Source organism: Cygnus olor, chromosome 11, assembly GCF_009769625.2.
Source record: "Cygnus olor isolate bCygOlo1 chromosome 11, bCygOlo1.pri.v2, whole genome shotgun sequence".
NCBI classification, from domain to species: domain Eukaryota; kingdom Metazoa; phylum Chordata; class Aves; order Anseriformes; family Anatidae; genus Cygnus; species Cygnus olor.
Window position 1 is genome coordinate 21,273,317 of NC_049179.1, and position 26,897 is coordinate 21,300,213.

Genomic DNA, 26,897 nt, shown 5'->3' on the forward strand with positions numbered 1-26,897 from the left:
TCTGTGTCTGCAACAGGCTACATGGAGTGATGAACTCGATACTTGGTGGTACGCAAAATGGCAAGTATAATAAGGTCATTTAAAATATTATTTCTGTATTGATTTCTGTCTTTTCCAGTGTCATAAAAAGTTAAGAATTCCTACAAAACCAGTTTTATGAAGATAGTATCTCAGAAATACTAGCTGAAAATAATTGGCCTCATTTACAAAGAAGCAAAATGAAAGGAATAGAAAAGGCATAGTTAGATAAGCTCAATACTGACTTTATATTTTCCATGAAAAGCATACACTGAGCATACACAATCAGTTACAGATAACTACGCTTCTTGTTGAGGCTAACAACTTTGTGACAGAAGTACTAAAACTGCATTATCAGTACTTATAAACTCCAAAATGACCCCAGAAAAAAAGAATCCATCTCACTGAAATTGGATGCATTAGCTTTAACTAATAATCCCTACAGTTAAAAAGAAACAAAACATCTCCAAGTCAGTACTGCAGATCTTTATATTCAGAGCAATGCACTTTGATTATACGTGACGTGACATTATCATAAGTGACCAGTCCAAAGAGAAATATCAGAAACAACACTTGAAATTAAAAAAGTTTATTTGAAGATTTGTAAAACAGCTCTGTAAGAGACCAACATTTCCAAGACACTACTATATAATGCATTTTCCTACTGTTAGGATATAAAAAGTCACAGTCCTTCAACTACCTAAACAAAAACATACATTTATGGACCAAACATTTTACTTCCAACACCAAGAAAGAAAATGGGTTTGTGAGTCAGACTAATAGCACCACAACTAGGTGATCACAACCCTCATGGGTCTGAGAGTCTGGATTTGTCATTGCTATGCCGTAAAGCAGATTCGTTAGGCACATCTTAATGTCAACAGACCCATGAGCACAGAAGAGTTCATACAATGAAATATAACTGCATTCTTTTTACATTCCACTGATGCAAACAGTAGCAAGCCAGAAACACCAAAGTTTCCACTAAACTCCAAGCATCCATTTCAGTACAAGAAAGTTTTCAGAACTTAAAAATGCCAGTTCCATATTAAACACACAACTTTATTCACTTTATGTTTACGTAGTCTGTGCAATAGAGACATGTGCAATAGAAGGGTGAAGAACAAGACGTAGAAGTGGACAGTATTACAAGGATCCAATGATCATCTTGTTGCAGAGCAGCACACCATTATACTGCTTTCCGATGATATTCAGGAGGGGCTACTTCATAGTCACTGGCACTAAACAACGCAGAGGAGTTCTTTGCTAAGTACCTATGAAAGATATTAAAAAGATTAAATGATTTTTTCCTAAAATCTGTTTAGCATCACAAGTGAATCAAAAGGCGCTTAACTGAGATCATAATGAATGATTTCAAGAGTATAAATCTAACATTCATCTACTAGAAAGTCAGCTGTCCAAAGCAATTAAGGATCTGACACCTCATGCCAAAAATCAAAGCCAAACAAGCTGGTGTCAAGCAGCTCTGGCTCCAAGTGAGCACAGGGAGGTTAAGATTAACAGGATGAAACGGTTTACATTTGAGGTTCAGTCAGCTGCTGCACCAGAAGTCAAGCTACTGGGGCTAGTACTCAGAGGGGCAGGGGCAAGAGAGAACCGTGTGGTGTCCTATTTGCACAAATACAGAACCTACCTGGGTAAATGAATGATGGCTAGAGAAAAAGGAGCCATGACCATCTAGATGTGTTAACAAAATAAGCATTGTATGCCATTATTTCTCATTTTACAGATTCAAGTATTTCTGGTCAATGCACTGGCTTCATGTTTTTTAACTTATCTGAAATCAGATGTCTACTTATTGTTGATTAATTTACATAATTTAATAGTTCACTATAATTGTAGTGGCTATAAAAAAGCAGATGACAAATGCTTCAACATTTATTTTGAAAAAAGTAGCAAACTTGGACAGTTTAAAATTGCAGACTAACAAATACATAAACATGTTTAACCAGCAATAACCTCAGTATAACTGGAGAGAAGTTAAACTTACTCATGTTACCATACAGCAGCTTGAGAAACTTCACGGCAATATTTGAAGATACCATACGCAGGCCTAATGCATACATATACACACACACACCCCTATTCACTGAAAATAAGCAGACTTTTGTAACGCGACCCAAGTTTTTTCTTGCTAAAAGGCTTTAAAAAAGTACTTACTTTAAGAAGTCATGCAAATAGTTTAACAGCAAAGCCAGACTCTTCTCATCAAGAGGTGTGTAAGCAAGCATAGCTCCGATTCGTACTGTTTCGAAACAAGTAGCACTTCTTGTTAGAGATGTTTAAGTATTTCAATAAGACTAAACCTATACTAGCATATATAAAAAGCCCAGGAAACTGTTTTTATATAGAACCTAACCTGAAATAATTATTTTCCGTTCTAAATCCTTGAATAACTGACCATTAGTCATATGGAGTAAAAAGAAAGAATGAAGCCACAGGTTTCAAAGTTGCCTGTCAAATTTCTGCAATTCACTCCCATTGATACTCAAGATGGAATTATAAGCATTTAATTCTTCTAACCTCTCTTCAGCCTCTAGATGAGATACTTACCAAATAGCCTCAGTAGATGTGGGGCACCATAGACTTGAGACATAGGAGCATCTGGGTGATCTGCTAAAATTTCAGCATATTGGGGCCTCTCAAACTTGTACAGTAGTTGTGTTCCCAGCATGACGTTAAAGTATTCTTTAATTCCAGCCACAACTTCATTGACTGCATATTCCCTGGTAAACAGAGAAAACATTGCAAATCTTGTTCTAATGCCTGGCTGAACACAAGATTGGAGTTGGCTTGGTGAGTCTGTCAAAGTTCTGGAAGTCTTTTACAAGCCTTCAGATTTTTCCAGGAAATTTGTCTGGAGACCTAAAAATGTACAGCTGCGAGGAATGGTGCATTTCAAGACCTCCTTTAAAAACTGACTGTTTTGAAAAAACTTAGTTTTAGTCATGTACTCAAATTAGCTTGCACAGTCCGTTCAAAGCAGCGAACTTCTAAGGACACTTACCAGCTCTTCGTTTTCAACTAAAGTTAATCCTAACTCACAACAGTTTAAAACCGTCTGATTAAAGTAATCAGACTGAACTACTGCTTCATGGAAGGGGACAGCCATCCGACATTTCAGGCAATTGGCTCTTTGTAACTCTCAGTGCCATACTCCTGCAGGCCTTCAGTGCCGTACTCCTGCAGGCCTTCAACTTCACAACCAGTTGAAGAATAACCGTATAGGAATTTATTTTCTGTATAAGCAATCATGCTACACATCTTGAATAGTACAACTGTCACTCCACCCAGCAAAAATTTAAAGCGGCCATTACAACTAGATAAATATATGAAAGCACCCTGACAAGCTAATAATATACTTCCTCTTGAATGGAAGAATAGTTTCACATTTCAGGCTTTTGTCTGTGAAAGCAAAAAGCTTCATTTAAGAATAAACACACCCTGTTTGTTGTCACAGCTGGACTGCTGATGCAACTACAAGAAAGAATCTTCAAAGTACCACCTCAGGAGGATTAGCTTTGCCCATCCGATTCTTTTAAAAGAAGTCATCATCTACCTGCCTGTCCTCCACTCCACCCCTTACCTCAGTGAGAAAGCCTGCCAATACACTAACACTTTTTGCTCATCTGCTATGTGGCCTTTTTGATAGTTTGTTCAGCTTACACACAGCAAGCAACACCTAATTTCTTCACCCAGTGTAGGAAGACTGAGCTAGAACGAAGGGGATGGAGAATGATTGACTTGGCTTCTATCAGCTTCCTTCAGGAAAAAAGCCTGGGGAAGGGCAGGGCATGAAGGAGAAAAAACATCCAGAAAGCAGAACCATGGCTTTGAATTACCTTCTCAGATTTCTTAACTCCTCGATCACCTTGGTCTCAAACATTAACCTGAGCATAGGGCTGGGATACGTTTAACAGCTTTACTAATTTTTCCATGAACTACAAGTGCAACAACAACAGCAGAAGATGTAGTTAAGGTTTGAAACGACTGCTACTTACTTGTTATCAGTATTTCCTCGTGATTTCTTGTAGTTTGCATAATCCTCTAAAATAGAGTCAACATTCTTCTTGGCAGGAAGATAGAAGAGCTGGGAAAGAAACAAAATTGAACAAATACAAGTTGTCTAAATTGCACAGACATTTCTATCTACGTGCTAGCCTTAAACAGACAGACATAAGGATATTTCTAGAATTAACAGGTTAAGGTGTTAATTCTTACCGAAGGAACATCAACTGTTTTAGTTGTGCATACTGAAATACTCCACAGCAACCGCATTCATGTTTCCATTTAACATTTCTGCTGCTCAAAAGCAACCTGAATTGCCAAAGTCAACCCAAGAGCCAACGGTATGCAGCAAAGCACACAAATGCCAGTGCAGACCTGCCTAGCGCAGGTCACACAGCTGTTGCAAAAGCAACGGTGACAGCTTTGATTATTCTTCGTCTGCTTTGCTTCTACAGTTCAGCAACGGATACCACTGTGCGAAGCAAACAATGCCACTAGGCACATGCTGGGAAGTTTCACTGCCTGCACCATCTAACGACTATCACAGCTACATCACAGCTTACGGGACTGAAGACAAATATTTTTAGCTGTGACTGACCAGTGATTATCTTCCATCTTTAACACCATACACAGATCACCTGTACTCAGATACTAGTTCAGTCATACACTGCAAGGCTAAGCATACAGTAAATTCACGGATTTGCTTTGTTTTTTGAGGCATGGGCCCCAGTTCACTTACCATTTTCTTTTCACAAAAGCACTATAGTCTGAAGATATTCAGGTAAAAAAAATCCAGTCTGCAGAACTGGAGTCAGCGTAACGCATACTAGTACTTAAGCACCTTTCCTGCCGGTGCAAGCATAACACTTCTATTCACCACAAGTCAGCCTTATCTACGTAGGACAAGATTTTTGCTCATTGGGAAAACAGTACCTCAGAGCAGCAGTAAAAGTCAAAGCATGCAATTGCAGCCTGTCAAATCAAAAACATACAATTTTCAATGCTATTTTCTATGCTTCTTGCCAATTTAAGTAAGCAGCTCCACATTAGAGTCATGACTTACTAACAAGTTTATGGAAGTATATTATACATTTTAAAATGGAAGACTGTCTTGCCTAGATAAAATTACTGCATCAACAAGCTTTGTATAGATTCTACCTGGCAGAAAAGTTGAGAATCACTGCTCTAAGAGACTGTTTTCTGTCAGAGCTTTAGAACTTGAGATACTTTAAGAACTTGGCAATGAGTGACATGTAAACAAGGCAGGAAGGAACTGAGATGAAACATCTACCACATGCAGTGTTCCTACAGACTAGTTCTCTACCAGCTAAGCAAACTGTTCTTAGCATGTTTGACCTGTTGGCATGCTTTGAGGAACACCACGCTTTGTTTAAAATTACTCGACTTTCAAGCTTATGCCCAGTTAAACTGAATCTATTCCACAAATTTACATTCAGCTCTGCTGCACCATGGTCATAACTCGCAGGTGACCTTTGTTTACACCATCAGGCTTCTGTCAAACTCTACAGGAGATTTAGCTACCCTGCACTTGAAGAGGATATGAAATTCCAGTTTATTGTCCTTGCCTATACACAGATTTTTAAAATTTATTTTTTATTTATTTTTAGAAATTACCTGCTTTTGCCTGGTGATCAAGTCCCAGTCATCTACCAGCCATGGTTTCAGCTCTTCTGGGATTTTCACCTTTACTTCAACTCTGTTCATAAATGTTTCTTCCTGGAAAAAAAAAAAAGCGAAGCGACACTGATTACTTTCAGATAACTGTCCAAGATAAGAGTCACCATATTGCTTGTTTCCACAACTCAAACACATCACTGGACTAAGGAATTGCCAAAGTAGGCTCCAGAGGGAACAGGGAAATAACTCAGATTTTGCAAGGCCACTTGGCAACCCTAGGGTTTTGCAAAATCATAGCATTTCATGCTGCCGTACCACAGAACAAACATTGCTGTCTGAGCAAAGCAACTCTATTTTCTGTTAAAAGCCCTGTAAGAGAATCACAAACACATACGCTTTCCACTGTTGGATCTACTCGAGCCCTCTTCTTCCTAGGAGGCTGAGGAGTCTCACTGGTACTGGTCCCCTCTCCAATTCCAGGAGCTGTACAGAAAAGAGAAATTATGCTGCTTAAGGAGTCTGGTAAGTCAGTAAGAAATACCATTATAAAGAAAATAATTAAAGGATTTAAAAGTAAGAATCAGACTTCAAGTCATCTTTTACTTGCTTTTTGTTTTAATATGACTTTATTTTGAACATCACACATTTGTGACTCTAAACTGCTACATTCATGCCTATCTGAAGATGGAGATTTCTGCATTAAGAACAAACCAGGGCATCAGTATCTGTAAGGTTCTTTGGAAGAACGTTTTTGGAGCCAGTAACTCAGCTTTGTGAATTGTGCCCCATGTCAATAAAAAAACAAATTTGACTTACCAAATTATTTCAGATTCATGTGGATACCACTTTGCTTTTAATTTGCAGGAACTCAAAATCTTGACAAATAGTTTATGTGCAAATCAGCAAGTTATACGTTCCTCCTGCTGAAGGGGAATGGACATTAAGATCCAGGAGGAACACCGCAAGGTGATAGTGTAAGCAAACTTGGTGGGGGCCGATTTAAGATCTTATTCCAGCTAAGAATCCTTCACTAAGGACATCCACTTCCATAAAAAAAAGATATACTTACTTTTCTGTTTGTTCTTTTTTGTTTTCCTGCAAGAAGAACACAAATTATTGCAAATATAAAGACAAGTATTTAAAGAATTGAAAGCCAGAAAAATTGTCCATTAAGCTCAGAACCATGATCAAATACTTAGCCTATGGAGTATTTAGGTAACAGCAAAAGAAAGGAGAAGTGTCAGGTATGATTTATCACTACAGTTATGATGCTTTAAGATTTTTCCAGTACGAGTGGTAGTATTCACATTTGGGGGATTCATTAAACGTAAACCTACAAAAGTCCCGAAGACAGGCCAAGAACAAGTATTTTAGAACAGACCTGACCAACATTTATCAAGTAGCATCTACAGATATTTCATATTTTCCAAATACTTATAGATGTTCTACTTCAGCGTTTCAGGCATCACTTAAAGACAAAATACAGGACAAGGAAACAGAGGTGATGGAAACTATCAGGTAAGTCTCAGCTAGCTGACTTTCCAGAAAAGTATTGAAAAAACAAACAATTTTACCACTACAGCAGTGTAAGAAAGTTTGAATATCACTATCAGAATTAATTATATGCATGAAGTTGCATGATGATGCAATCATAGGCAGTCCAAAGTTTAATGGAGATCGTGATTATACTTACTGGAAACATTTGGAACAACATTGAAAAGTGTTGTTCCTAATTTTTATCATCTTCCAGATGCTGCTCTCTTAACACTTAAACACTTCAGACTTGTCTAAATTCTCTCTCCTTAATCCTTATTTTTATTCCAACAGTTATGCTGAGAAGCTAACTTCCAAGAATTTTAAAAACACTATATGCAAATATTCAGATATGTCAAGATATGCTAATGACAAAAATTAAACTACTAAATTATTAAAACTAACTAAAATTAAACTTAAACTTTGTACATTTACTAACCTTTTCTAGAACATTTGAATTAAGAGTCTATTAGCCACGTTTCCATTTGCTCACTGTTGATAGGAATCCAGTTAAACCTCTCTCAAAAAAACAGAAATCAGTGGCCTAGATTCCAGATTGTGAGGATAAAACTCTTTACCAGTACAAGATTATTTCTTTGTTAATTCATCACAACGTCAAAAGACATTTGTATTCAGTCTTTGAACTGGGATTATCTCAGTCAGGAAGTAGTCAGTCTCAGAAAGGTCTGAAGACAGGAAAAGCAACACTTTTTTCAAGCTTCAAGTCACAAGCAATCATGAGGCTTAAAAAGAACTGTGGGCAGAATAAAAATCCCCTCTCCAGGAAGAGGTAACAACTGCCAAGTGAAGTCACTGATAATGGACTTGTGTATTGAAGAGAATGCCTTTTCTTCCAAACCTAGAGTAAACAAGTAGAAACAGGGAGTTCTTTTGAGAATTAATGTCACAAGATAAAAATAAAATCAGAACATCAGTCTAGAAGCAGAGTTAGAAAACTGGAGCAGACAGTACTTTAAGAACTGTCTTAATTGCAGTAGAAAACCACACCTAACGTTACTGATGCACAAAGCCTAGCATAAACCCATTGAGGGCAGTTGCTTGTGCTCTCCAGCCTCATTCTGTATTTCTTGATTCCTTACATTTCAAGTTATTACATCTGTGCTTCAAGTCAAAGCAGCCGTCTGTTCACAAAGTCTAAGACAAATCTGATTTAGGGAACAAAGATCTCAGGATAGAGACAAAGCATTGCCACTCGGCACATTTTCGATGCCTGTACAGCAGAGTGGCTGGAATAATACTCTTCACTAGGTTAAGACAGCTGTGCAAGATGAAACGCTTCTGTTGTGTAGAGTACCGTAAGCATGCAGCGTACTCAATATCCAGGAGAGAGATGCAGCATTTGTATCAGAGGTTGTAGACAGCCTTATCGAGAGAAGCTGGAGCCCGCGATAAGCAACACATCTTAGCTCACCAGAGCACTTTAGGCAGACCCAGCAGGCTCATTTGAGACATACAGCTGAAGAACATCACGCATGTTCCTCACAGTGGCAGGTAACTTACTGCAAAGGAATTCAAGTCCCGAAGTGACACAAAAAGATGAAACATCTAGGAACGGTTGAAACACATCCTTCTGTGCCATTTTAGACCTACGTTACGAACAGCAAGCCTCGGAACAGAGAGCAGCATTAAGTGTCTTTCTCCTGACAATTCTCTAGACGTGACCCTGAAAACAAGAGTAGCTTAGTGAAGAATTCAACACACAAATAACATCAGGAGAAAAAGCAAGACATGGGAAGGTTTGCTTACTCTACAACTGTTAGGAGTCTGTGACCATCTAGATCAAATACCTGCTATTATCCACAGAATTCTTACTTTCCCTAAATTCTTGAGCCTTTTAACAAGACTTAGAAATCTTTCAGAACCTCCCTACGTCAGCTGGTTAGGATGCAAGCAGCGGAATGAAGGTGGGCTACCACTTGGGGCTCTGGGATTTGAGGTTAAGACTCTTGTAAACGCCAAAGAGGGAGATCAGCAAGGTGCCAGTTTACTGACAATACAACAGCACGGATGCAAGTAAGCTGTCCAACATCTTGAAGTCTCTCCTAACACAAGGTGTCCAGTAACAAAAGCTTACATGAAAATATTGAAGTGTGAAAAGCAAGTACGTTGAATGGTCGTCGCCAGCCCTCTACTGCTCTAGCAGCTTGGTTACTAAATCAGCTGCAAAGAGCAGCATTCCTATCAACATTCAGTTACAGCATCCAACGCTATTAGCAAAGGATAAATAGCGAAGTCAGAACTATACACATCTCCTGCACGGTCAGGCAACCTGACCTTACATGGCACACCAAAGTAGAAGAGGTAATGAGAGCAGGAACAGTCAGTAGTGCAGAGCAGCTCAATACCAGGAGTAAACAGTGGGTGGGAAGAGGGGAAATTGTAGAGAGATCATTAGAGATAAAGGGTGAAGATGGACCAATTAATCCTTCCTCAAGACGGAAGAAAAAGACCAAAAACCCAAGCAGAAAGCATTAAAAAAGACAGGAGTCATCATCCTCCTTCCCCTTCTCAGCACAGTACCGAATTAAAATGAGGAACACGCTGCCACAGGATGCCGTGGAGGCCAGAGGCCCAAATGGTTCAGAATTTATTAGGTAAGTGTAAAACAGTCCTACAAAGGACTATTAAACCCATCACATGGATATAGCCTCCAACTCAGAAGCCCCTTGCTGACAGGCTGCTAGGAGCAGAGGATATTTTTGGTAGAAAAGCATCGCAGACTTGACTCACTTGAGGACCGTCCCCAGGTACGTGTTACAAGTGACCACCAGACAGCACAGCGGGTTAGGGAAGTCTCCAGCTGGAGCCAGAACAGCCCTTCCAGTGTTGTTACAGCCCCAGGCAGCTGGCATGCAGGCAGTGTGTGTATGCTGCCTGACATTTGGAGGACTGAGCAGCTCGCATGAGAGCTACTAGCTACGCCAAAGGTAGTAGGGGACGCCCCAGAGGACACGCAGCAGGAGCACGTGCTTTTGAGTAACGTGTTCAGATGAAGAACAGGACTTCTGTTAGAAAAAGTAACAATAACTCATGTTTAAGTTGAGATACTGCTTTGAGAGCATCTCTGGTGACACTGCTTGCAAATACATCAAAAACACATATCTTCTCAAACCTGTTACTCAGTGCCGTACCTTCACTCTAGTACTCTAGGTTGCCCTTCTTCCTTTCCAAGCACAGGCTGACTCAGGTTACTGATTTTAACACGATAATCACATTAGGCCCATCAAAGGTAGCATCAATTCTTAGAAACTGGAATTCAGCAGTACCATATATAAGACAGTCTGGAAAAGCCAGTATCTGTAGGGTTGTATTTTACCTTTTGTAACCCACTGTAAACATACAAGTGTTTTCTATCAGAGTTTTTCTAGTTACCATATGATGATTAATTTCAAAAGAACTGTGTACAATTTGCATTTCATGCATATTTCTATTTGATAAAATACCGCTTATAAATAGCTTTAAAAACCCTTTTGTACTAGTTGTTGCAATTTACAGAACAGTTACTCTGAGCAGACTCACGCCATGACAAAAATACAGTAGATTACAGAGCAAGATCAATCCTCACAATTTGTACCACCATCTACCGCAGCAGCCGAGCTCTCAGACTTACAGAGCACAGTGCCGTTTATTACTGATTTCCATGGAAAGAGAACTCCAGGCTACAGTAAACATGCAGACCAACTGTAATCTTCTAGAACAATCCAGTTTCAAAACCCTGAAGTCAGTTGTCTTCCACCTTTTAAACAGCAGGCACCGAATGCATTTAGGTGCTCAGAACATACCCTTCTCCCAACTGAAAATGTATGCATTCCAGAGAAACTAAGTACTGTTAGTCCACGCCAGCTTTAAAAAAAAAAAACAAACACAATATTCTGCAGCACTTTGAATTGTTAACTGAATTGCTACCAGAGCTTACATCATTACAGCTGACGACTTTAAGAGTCGCTAAAGGAAATCTATGAAAGCAAGGAGATTTGGATTTCAGGATGAAAATCCTGGTTTGACAATCCATCCTTAACTCACCGCGTCGATATTGTAGGGGTCTCCAAACAGCAAACAGTATGCGCTCCATCTCGTCTGAAAAATCTAGGCACAATGGGGGTTGAGTTAAGGAAAGAATGTCAGACCTAGTGCTCAGCCTTTAAGAGAATCTATTTAAGATTCAGAAATTTACCTTTTTAGCGGTGTTTTACAATCTTATCGAACATTCCTGGAGGATATATGTTTCTTAGACTTATTTCCTTTGCATTCTTGTTTGGCTATCCGAGGAATAAGTTTCTAAAGATAAGTTTGAACAGTTCCCTCTGTTCAATCCTCCAAGAATGCTACAAAAGGTAAATTTTGAGGCCTAAATAGGTTGACAGCGTTACCCTTTTAGAATAGTTGATCCGTTTCTCCCCCTCCCCACCAACGGTACGTTATGTACCTGCAGCAACCTTAGATTTATAACAACAGAACAATCCCGAAGCGTGAGCTGTATTCCCAGATTTGTCAGAAGCCACCTTGACTTCAGGTGTAAGCAGGATGTGAGCAGCAGCAGTTGAGTCAATAATGTACAGCATCGCAACCCTGCATCACTGCTAAGTTCAGTCAAAGCACTTCCTCCCCTCAGCCTCCAGGTAGGGAAGAAGACAGGGAGACTTTGTTGGAAGAACCAGGGGTCTAATTTAGAAGGATGCTGGTAATGGCTAGAGACTAGGAGCAAGATCAGTGCAACAAGCATATGGGACCCTGCGATAGATACCTTTCACATCGCAAGACTGCTGTTTTAATGACAGGTTTTCCTCCTTCCCCTTTACTACTCTGATCTTCCACCTTCAAGGAATTAAATTTTCATGGTGGCTGGAAAGCTTTCAGAAAATTAGTTTCCTGTATGTTCTGCTACACCAGAAATGATCGCTAATGCTTACTATTGTGATGACAGCGAAAAGCAAAACCACTCCCTCTGCCCAACTGGTTTTAACTGAGAGTGAAGACAGACCCGGTAACATGCTTTTGAGCTTTGAATTGAAACAGAAGCTTAAGATGAAGTCCTTTTTGCTGCGTCAGTCTACCTTGGATGCAACGTTATTACATGTGGTGGAGAGGATTAAGCCGACTGAGTTCTACTGCTTTTCAAGTGGAGGTTAACATTTAGCATTTTCTCAGCCCCAGAGAGCAAGTCACCACCCCACTGCAATCAGCCTGAGCTCCCAAGATGCCTGAAGCTGACAGTACGGGGATCCTACTCCTGAAGTTACTATTAGGATGTTCTCTGTAATGCAATTTGTAGTCATCAAAACATTTACAATTGAGTCATCACCACCTATGTCAAAATTATACATTAAATTAATTCTGCTCCTACTGAATAAAACACAAGCAGACTCAAGTGCAACAACCCCTCAAGCAGTCCCATTAGTAATTACCACAATTTAGATATTTTAATTAGTTCTTAATGACTTTCATCAGGAACTGTCTGAGCAGGCTTTTTTCCCCACCCCCTCCAAATGAAGACAGACTGACTACGTCCCTGTCAGAAGCCCATCCCAAGCTGAGAAAGCACACAAAACCAGAGTGCTTAAGGCACTTCGGAATCTGTAGCAACAGACCAAAGGAATATGCACGTAGCATTATGACCAGATCCATCTGACTCCCCATTTCGAAGAGCAAAAGACAATTTACAGCCTTGGGTAGGCTTTGGCCAGCTGCAAAGTGAAATCTGCATTCAGGATCTAGAGCAAAAAAGCCTTTATCCACTGCCACTGCACTTCTCAAGCCAACGATACTTATTCTGTAATGCAAAGTTACCCATAAGTGAGGCATGAAATGCGAGGCTGCTGCCAAATGCTCTTAGCTGCTGAAATGACATCCCTTCCTTCCTCACGAAGACTAGAATCATAAAAGGAGTCAGCAGTTGAAAACATCTACAACATCACATTAGAAATGAGTATATTCATGATTAAAAAACTGAAGTACTACCCCAAACAGAAGAGTTTCATGGCACATGAGCAAAGCAAAAGAGCTATGAGAATCTAAGCGTAAGGCCACACAAGCCTATTCTGAAAAACAAAAAAGATGGAATGGAAGAAGTCTGACAATTACATTCTGATTTTTTTTCTTCTAATAAACATCTGAGCTTGCTTCTGGTCTCTTGAGATGCAAAACCATTTTAATAGCATGTGTTTAGATTTGGAAAAGACAGGAAAACACCAAAGGCTTCCTAAACACAGTTTTAACAACTGTACAGTAAGAAGGCAAGGTATTTTAAGGATTTTCTTCCCCCCACGTAAGTGCTTGTGCAGCCTGGAAGAGCTGCAAAGTTCTGCACAGAAACCAATTTCACTAAGATACACAAGTCTTATGAGGACATGTCATAACTGAGTTTCAGGCAACTAACTTGAGAGGAATAGTATGCAAAAGAACTATGAAGTGTTAACGTTTAACCTACTCAGTACCTTGATCCGAGATTAAACATCATTCAATCTTGGAAGACAGTTTTAATAAAGTAATTCAACAAAAGCCTTTCAGATACCTCAAAAGTAAATTGTCTGCATGGGTCATGTCAGGAGTAAAAGAATGGTTCTTTAGGCTAAACTATAAGAAGAAAACTATTTAAAGATCAGTAGTAGAACTTACAAGCAAAAGTTTGAGTTTTTTTGTTGTTTGTTTTTGTTTTTAAATAAAAAGCTTCTTACACTTCAACATTTTTCTGCTGCAGACCAGATGTCTTCTTGCCCGGAGCAGCACCTCTCATCTTCCCCTCTGCATATTGCTCCCTTTAAAAAGAATACATTTGGCAATAAGACTAACAGGAAAAGAACCTTGTTCTCCCCTCAAAAGAGAATAGGTTATACAGAATATTCACAAAACTTCTAGTAACTGATTTCAAGTCTTATTTGGGATAAGGAGGAACAAATTCAACTCAATAGCAAAAAGAGGACTTTAAAGGTTGAACTAGATGCAACTAGTCAGCAACACACTAACTGCTTCTGAAAAATAGGGCATTCTAGATAAACGCACTTTTGTTACACAAAAAAAGAATTAAAAGACTAGCGCTCATAAAAATCAAAGTATTTGTATGCATCTTGAAGCTGTCTGAGAAGATAACAGAATGGTTTAGGTCGGAAGGGACCTCTGGAGTTCATCTGGTCCAACCTCTCTGCTCAGTCAGGGCCACCTAGAAAAGGTTGCCTAGGAACATGTCCAGACAGCTTTTAAATATCCCCTAGGAGAGGTATCCTTTGCAGTTAACAATGTATTTTAGGGATACTGCATGAGGATCATTTTTTGTCACCTAATTTCTGTGTTATAGAACGTACTTGCAGTTAGTCAGGTTGCCTCTGCACTTCATCAACCTACTCCTCATTGAAACCTGAAATAAGTTTTAAAACTAAGTAAAACTCTCAAATTTCTGGAGCACGGAGATCAGAATACTTCTGTAGGCCAAAGCACCGCAAAGAACAGAGACATGCTTCTTGAAGGCGTTTGTTGTGGTTTTTCTTTTTTGTTTGTTTTGAACTTACTGCCCTCCTTTGATATATAGCTGTTGCATTGAAGCCCTATAGAGAAAAATATTCTGCTGACGAGGACTAACAGAAATACTTACTGATTGGCCTTTTGAAGTTCTTTTTGTTTCTGCAAATTGGTATCCACGTATTTGAGCACTCTGCTTTCCGGAACCCATTCATCCCAGCTGGAAAAAAAAATAAAAATCAAACAATCGTTCAAAAACACCACAGAATTGCATTCTACATAAAATAGGATCAATTAAAAGCTTTGCAGAATTTGAGACTGAACTTTGCTTTTGTGACAAGTCATGGACTGGCACAACTGAGTGTAAGTTACTAAATGCATTCCCCACTGTCTGAAGCTGTAACAGCTTCTCTAGGGAACTGTAACCCTCAGTCATTTCTGGAAGTTTCCCAAACTTGAAGGATAAGCAATTTGGGAGGGAGGGGACTGTCTTAATATAGAAGAATCTCAGGAAAAAAAAAAAATCTACACTTACTAAATTGTGGGGCATCTGTAGCCATAACTATATTATGAAGCGAGTTTCCTTTATCTATTCCAACATTTTATAGGTTAACAAATTCAGCAATAAGATCTTACTGTAAGAAGAAGAGCTCTGATTTCTGTCTGTGAAGGAAACCAAGATGGCATGAATATTTGAAGAATCTGAAGTGAATGATTTAAGAGAACAGGTGTTGGGGAAATTGCCATTATGAGCAAGAATTCCACTTTGACAAAGAGTGGATAATCCGAGCAATCTGACAAATTATTTCAAATAAAAGCACATTAAAAGTGGCCAAGCTATTCTGAAACATGCAAGTTAAAGCTCTTTATATGAGTTCTGTGTCATTCTCACTACATGGCAATAGCTGCCACCCTTGGAACACCAAAGTGACAAAAACCAATGCCACTGCAGGAATATAAAGTTTCCAAGATCAAGACAAGCCAAGCTTTGCATCCAAATGTTAGAGAAACAGATACACAGCTGTACGTATTCTAAGGTTACATTTTTAGGATAGTGCTTTGGTCAGATAGGTAAACTCCTTATCTTACTCCTGTCTGTACAGCTGTGAGACCTCCAAAGAAGTGTTATACGACTGCCGTACACCTTATGTTGTATGATGAAGAAACTTCCTATCTTGTTGGTATTTGCAGAAAAAAAAAAATAAGCCGAGCAATTAACAAGTAACAAAGGACCGTAATTACAGAACCCAAAGTTAAAGAATCACATTGTCCCAGTTGTCTAGATCTTGCAGCAAAGCCACTTTTAATGTAGCTAACTGGAAGCTTGGAGGCAAAAAACCCTCAAATAATGCAAGCACGAAAAGAAAAGCAGGAGTCACATCATTTATGGCACCTTTCACCACTGGAGATAAACTAGGAAATGAGGTATCATATTTATGCTGCCTCATTGATACAGAGCAGCCAGCTTAATAATCAGTTACACTCCCTGCAACTATCAGCATTTACAATAAAACATTTTTCTGCCCGTTGGCAGGAGGGGGCAGGGGGTGGGCAGGCAGATGCATTTAAAGAAAGCAGTAGGCATTAAAACATGACGTTCAGCTTTTATTCAAGTCAGCGAGATCAAGATATTAGCAACAGAATCTTCACTCAAGGGTCTGCAGCATTGAAATGAAACAAATCAGAAAGCCTTCTGGAGTCTGAACAGCTAAAGCTTCTATTCACTAAAACCCTCCTTTTCTTAAATTCGAAACTGAGTAACACAACAGAACTCAAATTAAAGAGAAACTACACAAATGTAACAATCTCATGACAAAATTAACCTTTAGTGAGCTGAACATTATATCATGACGATATCTTTATTCTTTAGAAGTATCTTACCAAGAATTTTATTATTTTTGCAGAAGGGAAAAGTATCTCTAATGGCACCTTTGCATGAAAGGCCAGAACCAAAACACAGGCTAAAACTGCTCCTGTGAAACACTATAATAGATAGCTCTTCCCATTCTGAAGGCAGCCTTCACAAAGGCATGTTTTTCCAAATCTTTGCTGCCAGAAGCGATTTAAGAGTGAAACACACTGTGAGCAGAGCACTTTGATCCACTGCACCAAGGATTACATCTCATACCAGCACGCAATAAGAAAGTTTTTGCACTAAATATTTCTGCCAGGGAGGAATTACAATAACTGTTGTCAAACTTCAGAGTACTACAAAGCCTTCCCATTCATTAGTCTGCTGACACCCCAAGCTAGGTTGTCTAGATAACCAAGGTCTGCAGGAAACAGCTAGTTAGGCAATGTTTTCTTTGTGTTACTATCAATCATTGACTCAGCTATGCAAAAATAGTCAGGTCAATTTTATAGAGCCTTCTAAAGACACAGAGGGCAGAGCTTGTCCATCAAGACAGTATTCAAACTGATGAGAAGAGACAATGAAGGTCTGCTTCCATTTTATGGAAATACTTACTTTTTATTCCAACCACTGTAATGGATAAAGTATTTCACTTGCTTGTCCTTTATGGCAACCTTTACACACTGAAACAGAGAAAAGCTTGGTCAGTACCAAAGAGAACAAAAAGATCTCTGAATGAGTTTTGCTTTGTAAGCTTCCAGAGACTCTAAACATGCGGAGATTTCATGCAAGCAACTGAAATACCTGGCAGCAAATTCACAGCAGCAAGGAAGTTCTCTAACACAAGTTACTGCCTATTTGCAGATTTGGAAGGGCTAGGCAAAGAACTCTGCTCAGCTATCCAAAGGGCCACCTTCATTGACAAAAAGGATCGGAAACCCCTGAGGATGACCAGAAGAGCAAAGAAGCAGTCACTTAACTACCCCAAGGTTAGCCAAAAGCCATTCACTAAAGAGTTTGTTCACATGCAGGCCCCTACCTCGCAGACAGGTAAGCTGGCTGAAGTAGAGGAGTCTTCAAAAGTAAAAAATAAATAATACGGATCTCTGCAGTCACAGAGAGTGCATTATATTCAGTAGAAAGGGTTGCAGTAAAGGCTTTTTCTAGATTAAGAATGTACAAAGGATGTAAGTGAAAACAGTTATTTCTGTTAAAGACTGGCCTATGAAGACAGCAACTTCCTCACTCACCAAGATTAAGGTAAGACCATTCAAAAAGGTGACACAGAAGAAGGTTGCTCCAACTAGCCCACAACACCTCTCCGAAGCATCCCTCCCTGAAACTCTTCTGTCTGAAAGTTCCGCATGGCCCTACTGGCAGCCTGCAGGACATCGCCTCAGCTCCGCCAGAGGAAGACAACGAGATGAGCCGGAACAAGCACGCACACGGCTCAGTAACTGAACTTTCTCCTGCACCCTGACAGGTAAGAGCTCAAGCTACCACATCTGTATAAAAGGAAAACACAGCCGGAGACATGCCTCTTCCTGCAAAAACACAACCCAGAAGACAGACTACGTAACCCTGCCTAGTCTTATCTTTGTGCGGGTCCATGTTCCCGAAGTCCTAGCTACACCAAATTAAATCCGTCAGCTTCGTCTTGGATAAGGCACTTCATCCAGAAAGGTGAAGTTTTGCTCTGGAGATGCTGGGATACAGGTGCCACTGTACCACTTCACAACATCCTCAAGTTACTTCACTGTTGAAACATGAAAGCACACCCTCTTTGGCTCTGACTTCTAATCCCTTTTCTCTTGCCATGCTGATCGAGTCACCTTTAAGTACTTCTGAGAATCCAGAGCCTTCTGCCGCACAGCATTTTCTCAAGACCACTGTCATAACTCCTTCCCGTACCTTCTCCGGTTTAAAAAAGCATTAATACTTAGGTGTCAACATAGAGCAGAACATCGTATTTCACTGCTGAACTCAACACCATCGTGCATGGAACAAACTCCGTGTCACCCAGACTTGCAACGAGGAGTAAGGACATCCTAACCCTGTCTGCTACACCGCTGCGCTGGTTGCTCATTTTGACTCGCTAGCTCACTGCAGACCTGGACATAAAGCCAAAGACAGACCGTAGGCTAAAAAAGTCTCTTTGTTTTGAAGAATATAAGTGAGCACAAAGTAAAAAATTCAAATATATTCCTATACCAAAATATTTTCCTTCCCGGCCGCATCTATTTTAGGAAGCGGAGAATTAACGTGTAACCAGCACTTCCAGTCGGCTTAGAGCAGTTAAAAGGTAACAGCTTTCAGCTGGAAGGGTCTTAAGTAAACCCCATTTAATTTTGCATTGCACAAACAGATCTACACGTCGACTGACCAGTCGTAACTTTCGATACTATTCTAATGCAAACACAAGTGCTTCTCTGATCATCTTGCTGTGGGAGGCTCAGGATACGGTCACCACAAAACGAGGAACTTGCACATCGAGAATCACTGAGCAAGATTAGATCAAAGGAAGAGCAGAAAGCTAAGGTTGTTCTCCATTATAAACCATTCAAGTATCTCCGTAAAAATCAAAACCCAGTTCTTCCTGCCACTTCAGGAGCCTGGAAGGATCCAGATCCTCAGTGTAAATAGCCAGCCGAAAGCTCTCCCTACCACCACGTCTCTTGTGATACCAGGTAACATTTACTGACACCAAAACCCACCGGAAGCAAGTCTTAGTTTAAAGCATCCCACAAATTTCTGCAAGTCTTCTCATCCGCACAGCTACAAAAGCCCCATCGGCAGTTTCAGAGGAAGCAGGGGTAGGCAGCCAAGTCAGGAGCTACACCTCCGATAGAACGGATGGCGTGGCAGCGGCATCTGCTTAAGGCCCGGAAGAAAACAGCGTAACTGGAAGCGTTGCACCACAGAGCTGCAGCTGAAGCAGTCAGGATACTTCTCCAAGCCACAAGTCTGTAACTCGCAGCTTCTGAGGCTAAAGGGACAGAACTGAGAATGCCAACTCCTCTGTCCAGTTAACGCAGCGGCACCTTCCTCAGTGCTGTCCCACGTGAAGACCACTGAGTGTACTCAGCCATCCGCACCTCTGAGGGGGCTCAGACTGCACTCTACCAGGTCATGCATTAGCTCCAGCGCCAAGTTTTACAGACACAAATGCTTTCCAGTGGTTTCTTTTTTTTCCTAGGAACATGCGTATTATAGAAGTTGAACACAAGATCTAGCCTTTAGTAATTTACCAGCACAGCTGCGTGGTACCATTGTGGTGTGGTTTTTTTTTTTTTTAAATTAAGCTTTTCTATAAAATAGAACTACAGGGTTTAAAACTAATTAATTGCATACATTACCAGGTTTTCCTTCATTTTAGCTTCTGGCCTCAGGCCAACAATGTAAGGCATAGCAGGTAAATGTACACAACTCTTTACTTTCCCGGGCAGCAGCCAGAACCGCCTGCAGCAGTAAGCAGCCACACGTACCTTCGCTTCATAAAGGAGAGGTCCATGAAAACAAAGCACTCGCTCACCTGAAAGAAAGTTGCAGATAAGCATCTTAGAATAATCCTCATATATCATTTCTGCAAAATATATGTTATCAAGCGCAGCACAGAACGAATCCCAGGTCAACCGAGCAAGAAACTCAAAGGCAGAGTCTGATCTGAGAAGCAGGCCGGTGTCTGGAACGTCAATTTACTCTCGTACAAGAGGATCAAAGCCGATTATTTAAGCCGTGAAGGAAAGACTCCCGAGGACTTCCCCGAAGAGCACGCATGCCAGGACAGCCGCACGCAAGCCACGTCCGAGCCTGCCCACAGCTCTGCAGAAGGGCTGGTTACTTCGGCAAACGACTGGCCCCAAGCCCTGCGCTCCTGCCCACGCTTCTGGCCGCTGCCAGTCCAAGCCACAGGCACCCCTCCGTCCTGTCGCAAGGCTGGCACGCAGACCTCCTCCCAAAGCCCTGAGTTTCAGATGCAGAAATGAAAACACCGGTTTGCTACACGTGGGCTACTCCAGCAGGTAAAGCCATTTTGCTGTGAGGGATTCCTAAGTCCTCACAACGTTGCATGTTCACTCAGAGCAGGGAATCAGCTCTCCAGACGAGATGTCACCCCTGTACCTTACGCTGCCGGCACAAAGGAAAGCCACGTTACCTGTCCTCCTCTGGCAGGAGGCAGAATACCTGGGATTTCTAGTACAAGGAAGTCAGGAAAAGAGAGACCCCCACACTTTTCCCCACCCCACTCGTGGGACAGAAGAGCGCCAGGTTCGTGCAGCAGCAAGAAAAGCGCTCGCTTTGTGCTTCGAAGTGGGAAGAAATTGTTCTTCAGGTCCGTCCGCCCGCCCCTTCCCAAATGGGGAGAGCTCATTGTGCAGGGCTATTGCAGGAATTTGGGCGTGCTTAACAAAGGATATCTGGGGACAGATGTTTCCTTCTTCAGAGCCGCGGTACCTCACATTTTCAGAGAGGCTGCATAACGTGCTCCAGGGTGCGGCACACATCCAGCTCTTGCCACGACTTCCAGGCCGTGCAGGGCAGAAGTGCAACAGTCACAGCTCTAACAGCGTGGATCCGCGGACAGGGGGCTGGGAAAGCGGCCCCCAGGAGCAGGAGGCCCCATCAGGGACACATTCTGAGCTCCTTGCGAGCAGCTCAGCAGTGACTAAGGTGGGAACGACCAGAGCACGGGCTGCAGGTTTAGAGGTGCCCTCTACTGTAAATTTTACTCTGCTCTTCAAAACCCACCTCTGCGTACTGAAGGGATAAATTACAGCCAATGGCACGTGGTGCCATGAGCTCCGACCCCTCTTCCAACCTGTACCTTTCTGGCTCGATTTTGACCCCACGGACACGTAACTAACTCAACGTTAACGTAGCTTTTAACCAGCTGGACTCCGGAAGGACGATCAGTGTACAAACCGCTGCAGAAATTGAACATCGCCGCATCCCAAGGCCTTTCGGTGAGGTGGCGGAGCAGCTCTTGCACGCATTCCCAACGTCCACGTCTGGCAAGGTCAGCGAAGCTTTTCTGATGCTGCTTGAAGCAGATGAGGGAAGATGCAGGCACCACTTCACCAGCAAGACCGGGAGACGAGCAGACACAGCAACAGTCTGTCCCACCAGCATAACTACACTCGGATGTCATCTCGCACATCCAGACTTGGAAATACCCAGCTGTGAGCTTACCACCGCGTTCCTACTTTGAGTAGGAAGAACAGCGTACCTCGCCCATGGGGTCACACTGTCCACAGAGCCGAAACAAGTACTCGCTGTGAGGTCTGTGAACACAGAACTGTGCCATAGATGTATTTCAACCTGTAAAACGCTTTTGTACGTCTAGAAAACTATTTAGAGAGTTGTTAGTGGAAGTGCCCATTTCGGCACGTTCAGTGCTTTGTCGTAAAGTCAGAACTTCTTTACAGTCACGGCTAACGACCACGGACTGCAGCACCCTCATCCTTCACACAGTCCGTGAGCACTGCTGGAAGCCACACCTCTCCTGCAGTCGTTACGCAAAGTCTTTCTAGGCGAGATGTCCACATTTGCTATGGGCAAGGACACGAACCTCGGCATTGCAGGAAGGTTACCACGAGCGCGGAGGAACACCAACAGGCTCTTCCTCCTCCTCAGCTTACTGCAGACAGGCACAAGGCTTCTCCCCGACACCCACAGACCGCTTCTCTCCCGCACCGCAGAGACACCCACACCTATTTATTATCCCAGAGACGGGGTTTGTAAGAGAACAGTTCTTCAGCTAGAATAGCTGGCAGAAGCTAGCTGAAGATGCTCTGTAACACTCGAGAACGCCACGCGACACAGAACATCCCTGCTGCACCAACGGCTTGCACCCAGGCAAGAGCGGGCAGCTCTCCTGGCCCCGCTGTCGACACCTTCAGGTGAGAAGAGCTCGGGGAAGGCAGAGCTCAACTGCCCACTCCTTCAACTGTTCTACATGCAGAGCATTTATAGAAACAAGAAGTTCCACGTTCACATCAAAGGGAAGGCTTGTGTCACGGCCCTGATATACAATTTGGTAACCAGCATCTTGAGAACAGACAAAAAACAAATCGCATCAGCATCATCAGGAAGAAAAACCTGCTTTTAGCCTCTCAGAAGTTGAGCTCGACATCTGAGGAAGACTCCCAATCCATTTTCCATTTGCTTTTAAAAAACAGTCAGTGACAAGATTAACACCCGAGATACCAGCAGCCATTAACTCACACTGGACCAGACTCCGATCTCCTTTCTGACGCCAACATCAACGCACAGCCCTTTCGTTTCACAGGGTACTCACGCTTCCCGTTTGACATTCAGATTTTCCCAGCTTTCATACATTTTCACAACAAATGCAGTCTCCTCCTCGCTCATTGCTTTGTAAAGAGCGCCAATACAGACAACTTCTAAGCGCACCTATCATTTTCCTTGAAAAATCTACAATTAAAATAATTTTACTTTCAGGTTGTGAATGCCCACAATAAAGCACTTAAGCCTTACGCCTGCAGGAAGCTTTATTCATGGGACATTTCTCCACTCCAATGCTAATGTTGAGATTACAAACATCTATATTTAGGGAAGAAAGTCCAAATTTGAACGTCTGTTATAAATTTACGCTGCACGTATTCCTACGGCTATGAACCGTTTCTGTCTGGAATTCTACTCAACCTTTAGCTTCCGCAGCTCATTCCATTTCGCATTAACTCGGTTATTACAACGTGAATCGCGCGCCAAAATCCCGTGTATTTCTGCACGTTAACAACACTGGTGTCGGCACGTGGCACGGGATGCCGAAGCAGAGCCGAGCACGTTCTGCCACCAGCTGCCCCGATGCACACCCGAGCACCGCGGTGAGGGACGCAGAGCAGCCAGCTTCCAGCCCTTCTTCTGCGAGCTGCGTTTTTAGAGACAGAGCCACGGCGAGGGACGGGGAAATGAGTTTTCATTTACCTGCATTAGTACCAACCACAGCCACTACCTAAAAATCAAGACGCATGCAAAGCAAGCCTCATAGGAAGCATAACCTTACCCGTTACTGTCCTAAAACGGCGGGTGCGTTGATGGAAGCGGGGATCCTGTGAGCCCACCCCAACCGCTGCGTGGCCCCAGCACGGCGCCACCGCCGCTCCTGCACGAGGGCCCCCACCGGAGCTCCCCCTCAAGCAGGGCGAGTGACGAGCACACCTCAAAGCTGAGAGGACCAAAGTCCCGACGCGGCCAGGAGATTTCAGCAGTTTTAATGCCCACGCTTGCAAGAAAATTGAGCGTATTGTGAATGAGGGGAGAAGGGCGGTCTCAGGCCTTATGGGCAGGAAAGCCGAGAAGAGGAAGAGACGAGGACCGGAGGGACTCCAGCCCTTCCAGAACAGTCTCTCTGGCTGAGGTGCAGGGAACCGACGCCTCCCCCAGACTCCCGGAGCGCTGGGGCTGAGAAACGCAGGCTAAAACCCAGCGCGCCCCCGGGGGAGAGGAGGCCCCAGGGGCCCAGCAGCGGGTGTCGGAGCCCCCCCGCCCGCTCCCTTTGTCCCTTCCCTTCCCGGCCCGGCCCCGAGGCCCCCCCCCGGTCGCCCCCCGCTCACCCTCCTGGAACTTGGGCTTGGGGTCCTGCTTGGGCGCCATTTAGGAGCGCCTCGCGCGCCGCCCGCCCCCTCCCCCGGCGGCCTCACCGCCGCCGCCGCCGCATCACGCGCGGCCGGCCCCAGCCCCCGCCGCGCCGCGCGTGCGCCGCGCGTGCGCCGCGCCGCGAGGCACGCTGGGGGTTGTAGTTCGCCCCGTCAGGAGTGTGTGTGTGTGTGTGTGTGTGTGTGTGTCCCCTCCGCGCCCCGGGTCGCGGCTGCGCGGCTCTGCCCGTGCGGCTGCGGGGGGCTGGGGAGCGGCGCCGCTGATGCGAGGCTGCACGAAAAAAAAAATAAAGCGAAGAGGGACACAAAAGAGCCGTGCGCCCAACGTGGGGCTCGAACCCACGACCCTGGGATTAAGAGTCCCATGCTCTACCGACTGAGCTAGCCGGGCGCTGTGGCGACGTTTTGCCTCCGCTCTACTCGGCAGCGCCGCCCGCAGCCGCGGCCCGCCCGGCCCGGAACGGGGCCCTCAGGGGGCGGCCGCCCCCCGCCACAGCCCCCAGAGCCCGCGGGAGCCGAGCCGCGGGGCAGGCGCCCACCGTCGGGGGCTGCGGCCGGAGCTGCCCGCAGCAGCTTCCCTGGCGCCTCCTGCCCTCATTTCTGCAAGGTTAAAGCTCTGCGTGTGGGCAAACCCCTCGTATTCGAGCAACTGCGCTGTTTGTACGTACAGCCGAATGTTTACTGTTTTTTTCTGTCAGAATGCTTCCTGTGATTATTCTGCCGTATCTCTGCTTTCATATTTTAACGTTATCACTTCAAAAAAAAAAAAAAAGAAAAATGCTGGCCAGGCAGACAGAAGTGGAGCAGCACTAGACGTAAACGTCTGGGAAAGCTACAGGATATTTCAGCGTAGTCTGACAGCACCAGAGAGTCTTCAAACCGTCATGTTGTTTTTTTTGAAGAGATAAGGAAATAAATATTTTGCAATTCCACATACGCTTCCTGTACAGACTGCACTCGATGCGGTGTGGGGTTAGGAGGGCACCAGAGCCTCATTACGCGGTTTGTCTCCTCAGCGTTTCATCGCGCTGTACGCTCGTGTTTCACAAACGTCGTTGTTGTGGTTTTCCACCAGGCGGCCCACGCTCGGGGCAAAGGATGGCACCTTCGGCTGGCAGCGGCACCCACGGCAGGACCTTACACCCAGAGGAGCAGGGAGAGCCACCTGAGTGAGCAGAAGGCACAGGCCGAGGGGCCAGGAGCCCTCCACGTCCCCAGCCCTGGCTGCAGGGGCCCAGAGGCGAGGCCTGGCTCAGTCCGGCCTGGACGCGGGAGCCGGAGCACAGCCACACAGCGCGGCCGCCACATGGAGCCCTCACAGCCCCGGCTGCCTCGGGCGAGGGGCATCGGGCACTGGGCCCAGACGAGCCCTGGGCAGAGGCCGTATCCTTCCCAGCGCGGGAATGTAAGTGCTGTGGGTCAGTGCCCCCTCTCTGGAGATATTTAGCAAGTAGGAGGCAGAAGTGGCCAGACTCTGTTTCCCTTTGGCAAAACCACCGTGAATGCAGTAGCACGGCAGTCACTGGGTGAGAGCGTTGCCTTGCAGGAAGTTGCCCAGAGCCATTCAAGAGCAATTGGTTTTTAAATGGCAGGATGCTTTCAAAATTGACCTCGTTCTTCTCTGTTGCTTACAGAGGACACAAAATGCCTGATTTTGATGGGTCAGACATGAAAATAATGGCACATCGAGTGCGCTGCACATTATGTGTGCAGATCCAAACTGTCAAACACAGTTTGACACATCCAGCAGACCCAAACTGTCAGACACGCTGACCTGGGCTTCATCCTATATAAAATACATTTTATCATGTCTCATAGCTAAATTACGCTTACAAATGCAGACTTCTGAGCATGAACTGCTCCGTTTAAAAAATGTCAGAGAGCTCCCCATAACCAAACCTGGAACACCCTATCCTCATAAACACATTAGACCTCACCCACAAGTAATCTTTCCAAATGTACGTATCAGAGACTAAACACTCAGTTTGGCTATTCTTTAAACATTTTAGACTTCCGGCTTAAATAGGTAGAGCTAGGTAGTGAGATCCTGACATGCAGAGAGAACAAGCAGGGAAAACGATACAAATAATATGCTCAGTTAGTAACAGTCATGTATTTCATGAGGAAGGGACTATAATTTCCTGCAGTCTTCATGTCCTGCCAAGGAGTTACTTAAATAGAAAAAAGAAAAAGAAAAGATGCAAAAAGGGAAAGCCCCTGACCTTATACCGTAGGTATAAGTACCGGGGAAAACGGCAGCCCAAATAAAGCATCAAAGAGGTGTCGTTTTTCGTTGACATTTGTGCAGATCCGCAGTGAGATGGGAGGGAGGTGGCAGGCTCATGGAGGACCCAAACCCACACACTTGCCAGGTAGGAAGAGATGGTTTTGAGCAAATCTGCAGATCTTCCCGAGACCCAGCGCTCGCCACAGAGAGCATTTAATGGCTTTGCGCCGTGCCCTTATTAAGTAAAGCGCACGCAGCGGGCGGAGACGGCTGCGGTCTCCCCTCAGCTTGTGCTACCCCGGCGTTTGATGAGCCTCGAGGCTCTGCGTGTTTCTTGCACCCGGGGGCTGCCAGGGCCCCCCGGGCCGGGCACAGGGCGGCTCCGTGGCGCTCCCCAGCCGGGCCCCCGGCCCCGTGGGCTCCTCGCCGCCCCCCTTCCGCGGCGGCACCGGGGCCCCTCGCGCCAGGCACCGGCAGGCTCCCGGCGGTCAGACCGGGGTGCGGAGGG

General features: G+C 44.0%; 1 protein-coding gene and 1 non-coding gene across 5 annotated transcripts; both read right to left on the minus strand.

Annotated features, from left to right (window-relative positions):
* Positions 1–591: 591 nt before the first annotated feature.
* MORF4L1 (mortality factor 4 like 1) lies at positions 592–24,258 on the minus strand. Of its 4 annotated transcripts, XM_040569919.1 has the most exons (14): positions 24,121–24,258; positions 20,029–20,075; positions 17,159–17,226; positions 15,328–15,393; positions 14,825–14,911; positions 13,914–13,994; positions 11,263–11,325; positions 6,755–6,780; positions 6,080–6,168; positions 5,683–5,784; positions 4,041–4,129; positions 2,593–2,765; positions 2,200–2,284; positions 592–1,292 (listed from the first exon to the last, which is right to left on the minus strand). In XM_040569919.1, exons 1-14 carry the CDS (start codon positions 24,158–24,160, stop codon positions 1,208–1,210), a joined length of 1,101 nt encoding a protein of 366 aa, XP_040425853.1. In that variant the 5' UTR covers positions 24,161–24,258; the 3' UTR covers positions 592–1,207. The 4 variants fall into 4 exon arrangements, with proteins under 4 accessions (XP_040425853.1, XP_040425855.1, XP_040425854.1 ...); XM_040569921.1 differs by lacking the exon at positions 15,328–15,393; XM_040569920.1 differs by lacking the exon at positions 11,263–11,325.
* Positions 24,259–24,480: 222 nt separating this feature from the next.
* Positions 24,481–24,553, minus strand: TRNAK-CUU. The gene has a single exon. It is a non-coding gene; the product is annotated as a tRNA-Lys (tRNA).
* Between the last annotated feature and the right edge of the window lie 2,344 nt (positions 24,554–26,897).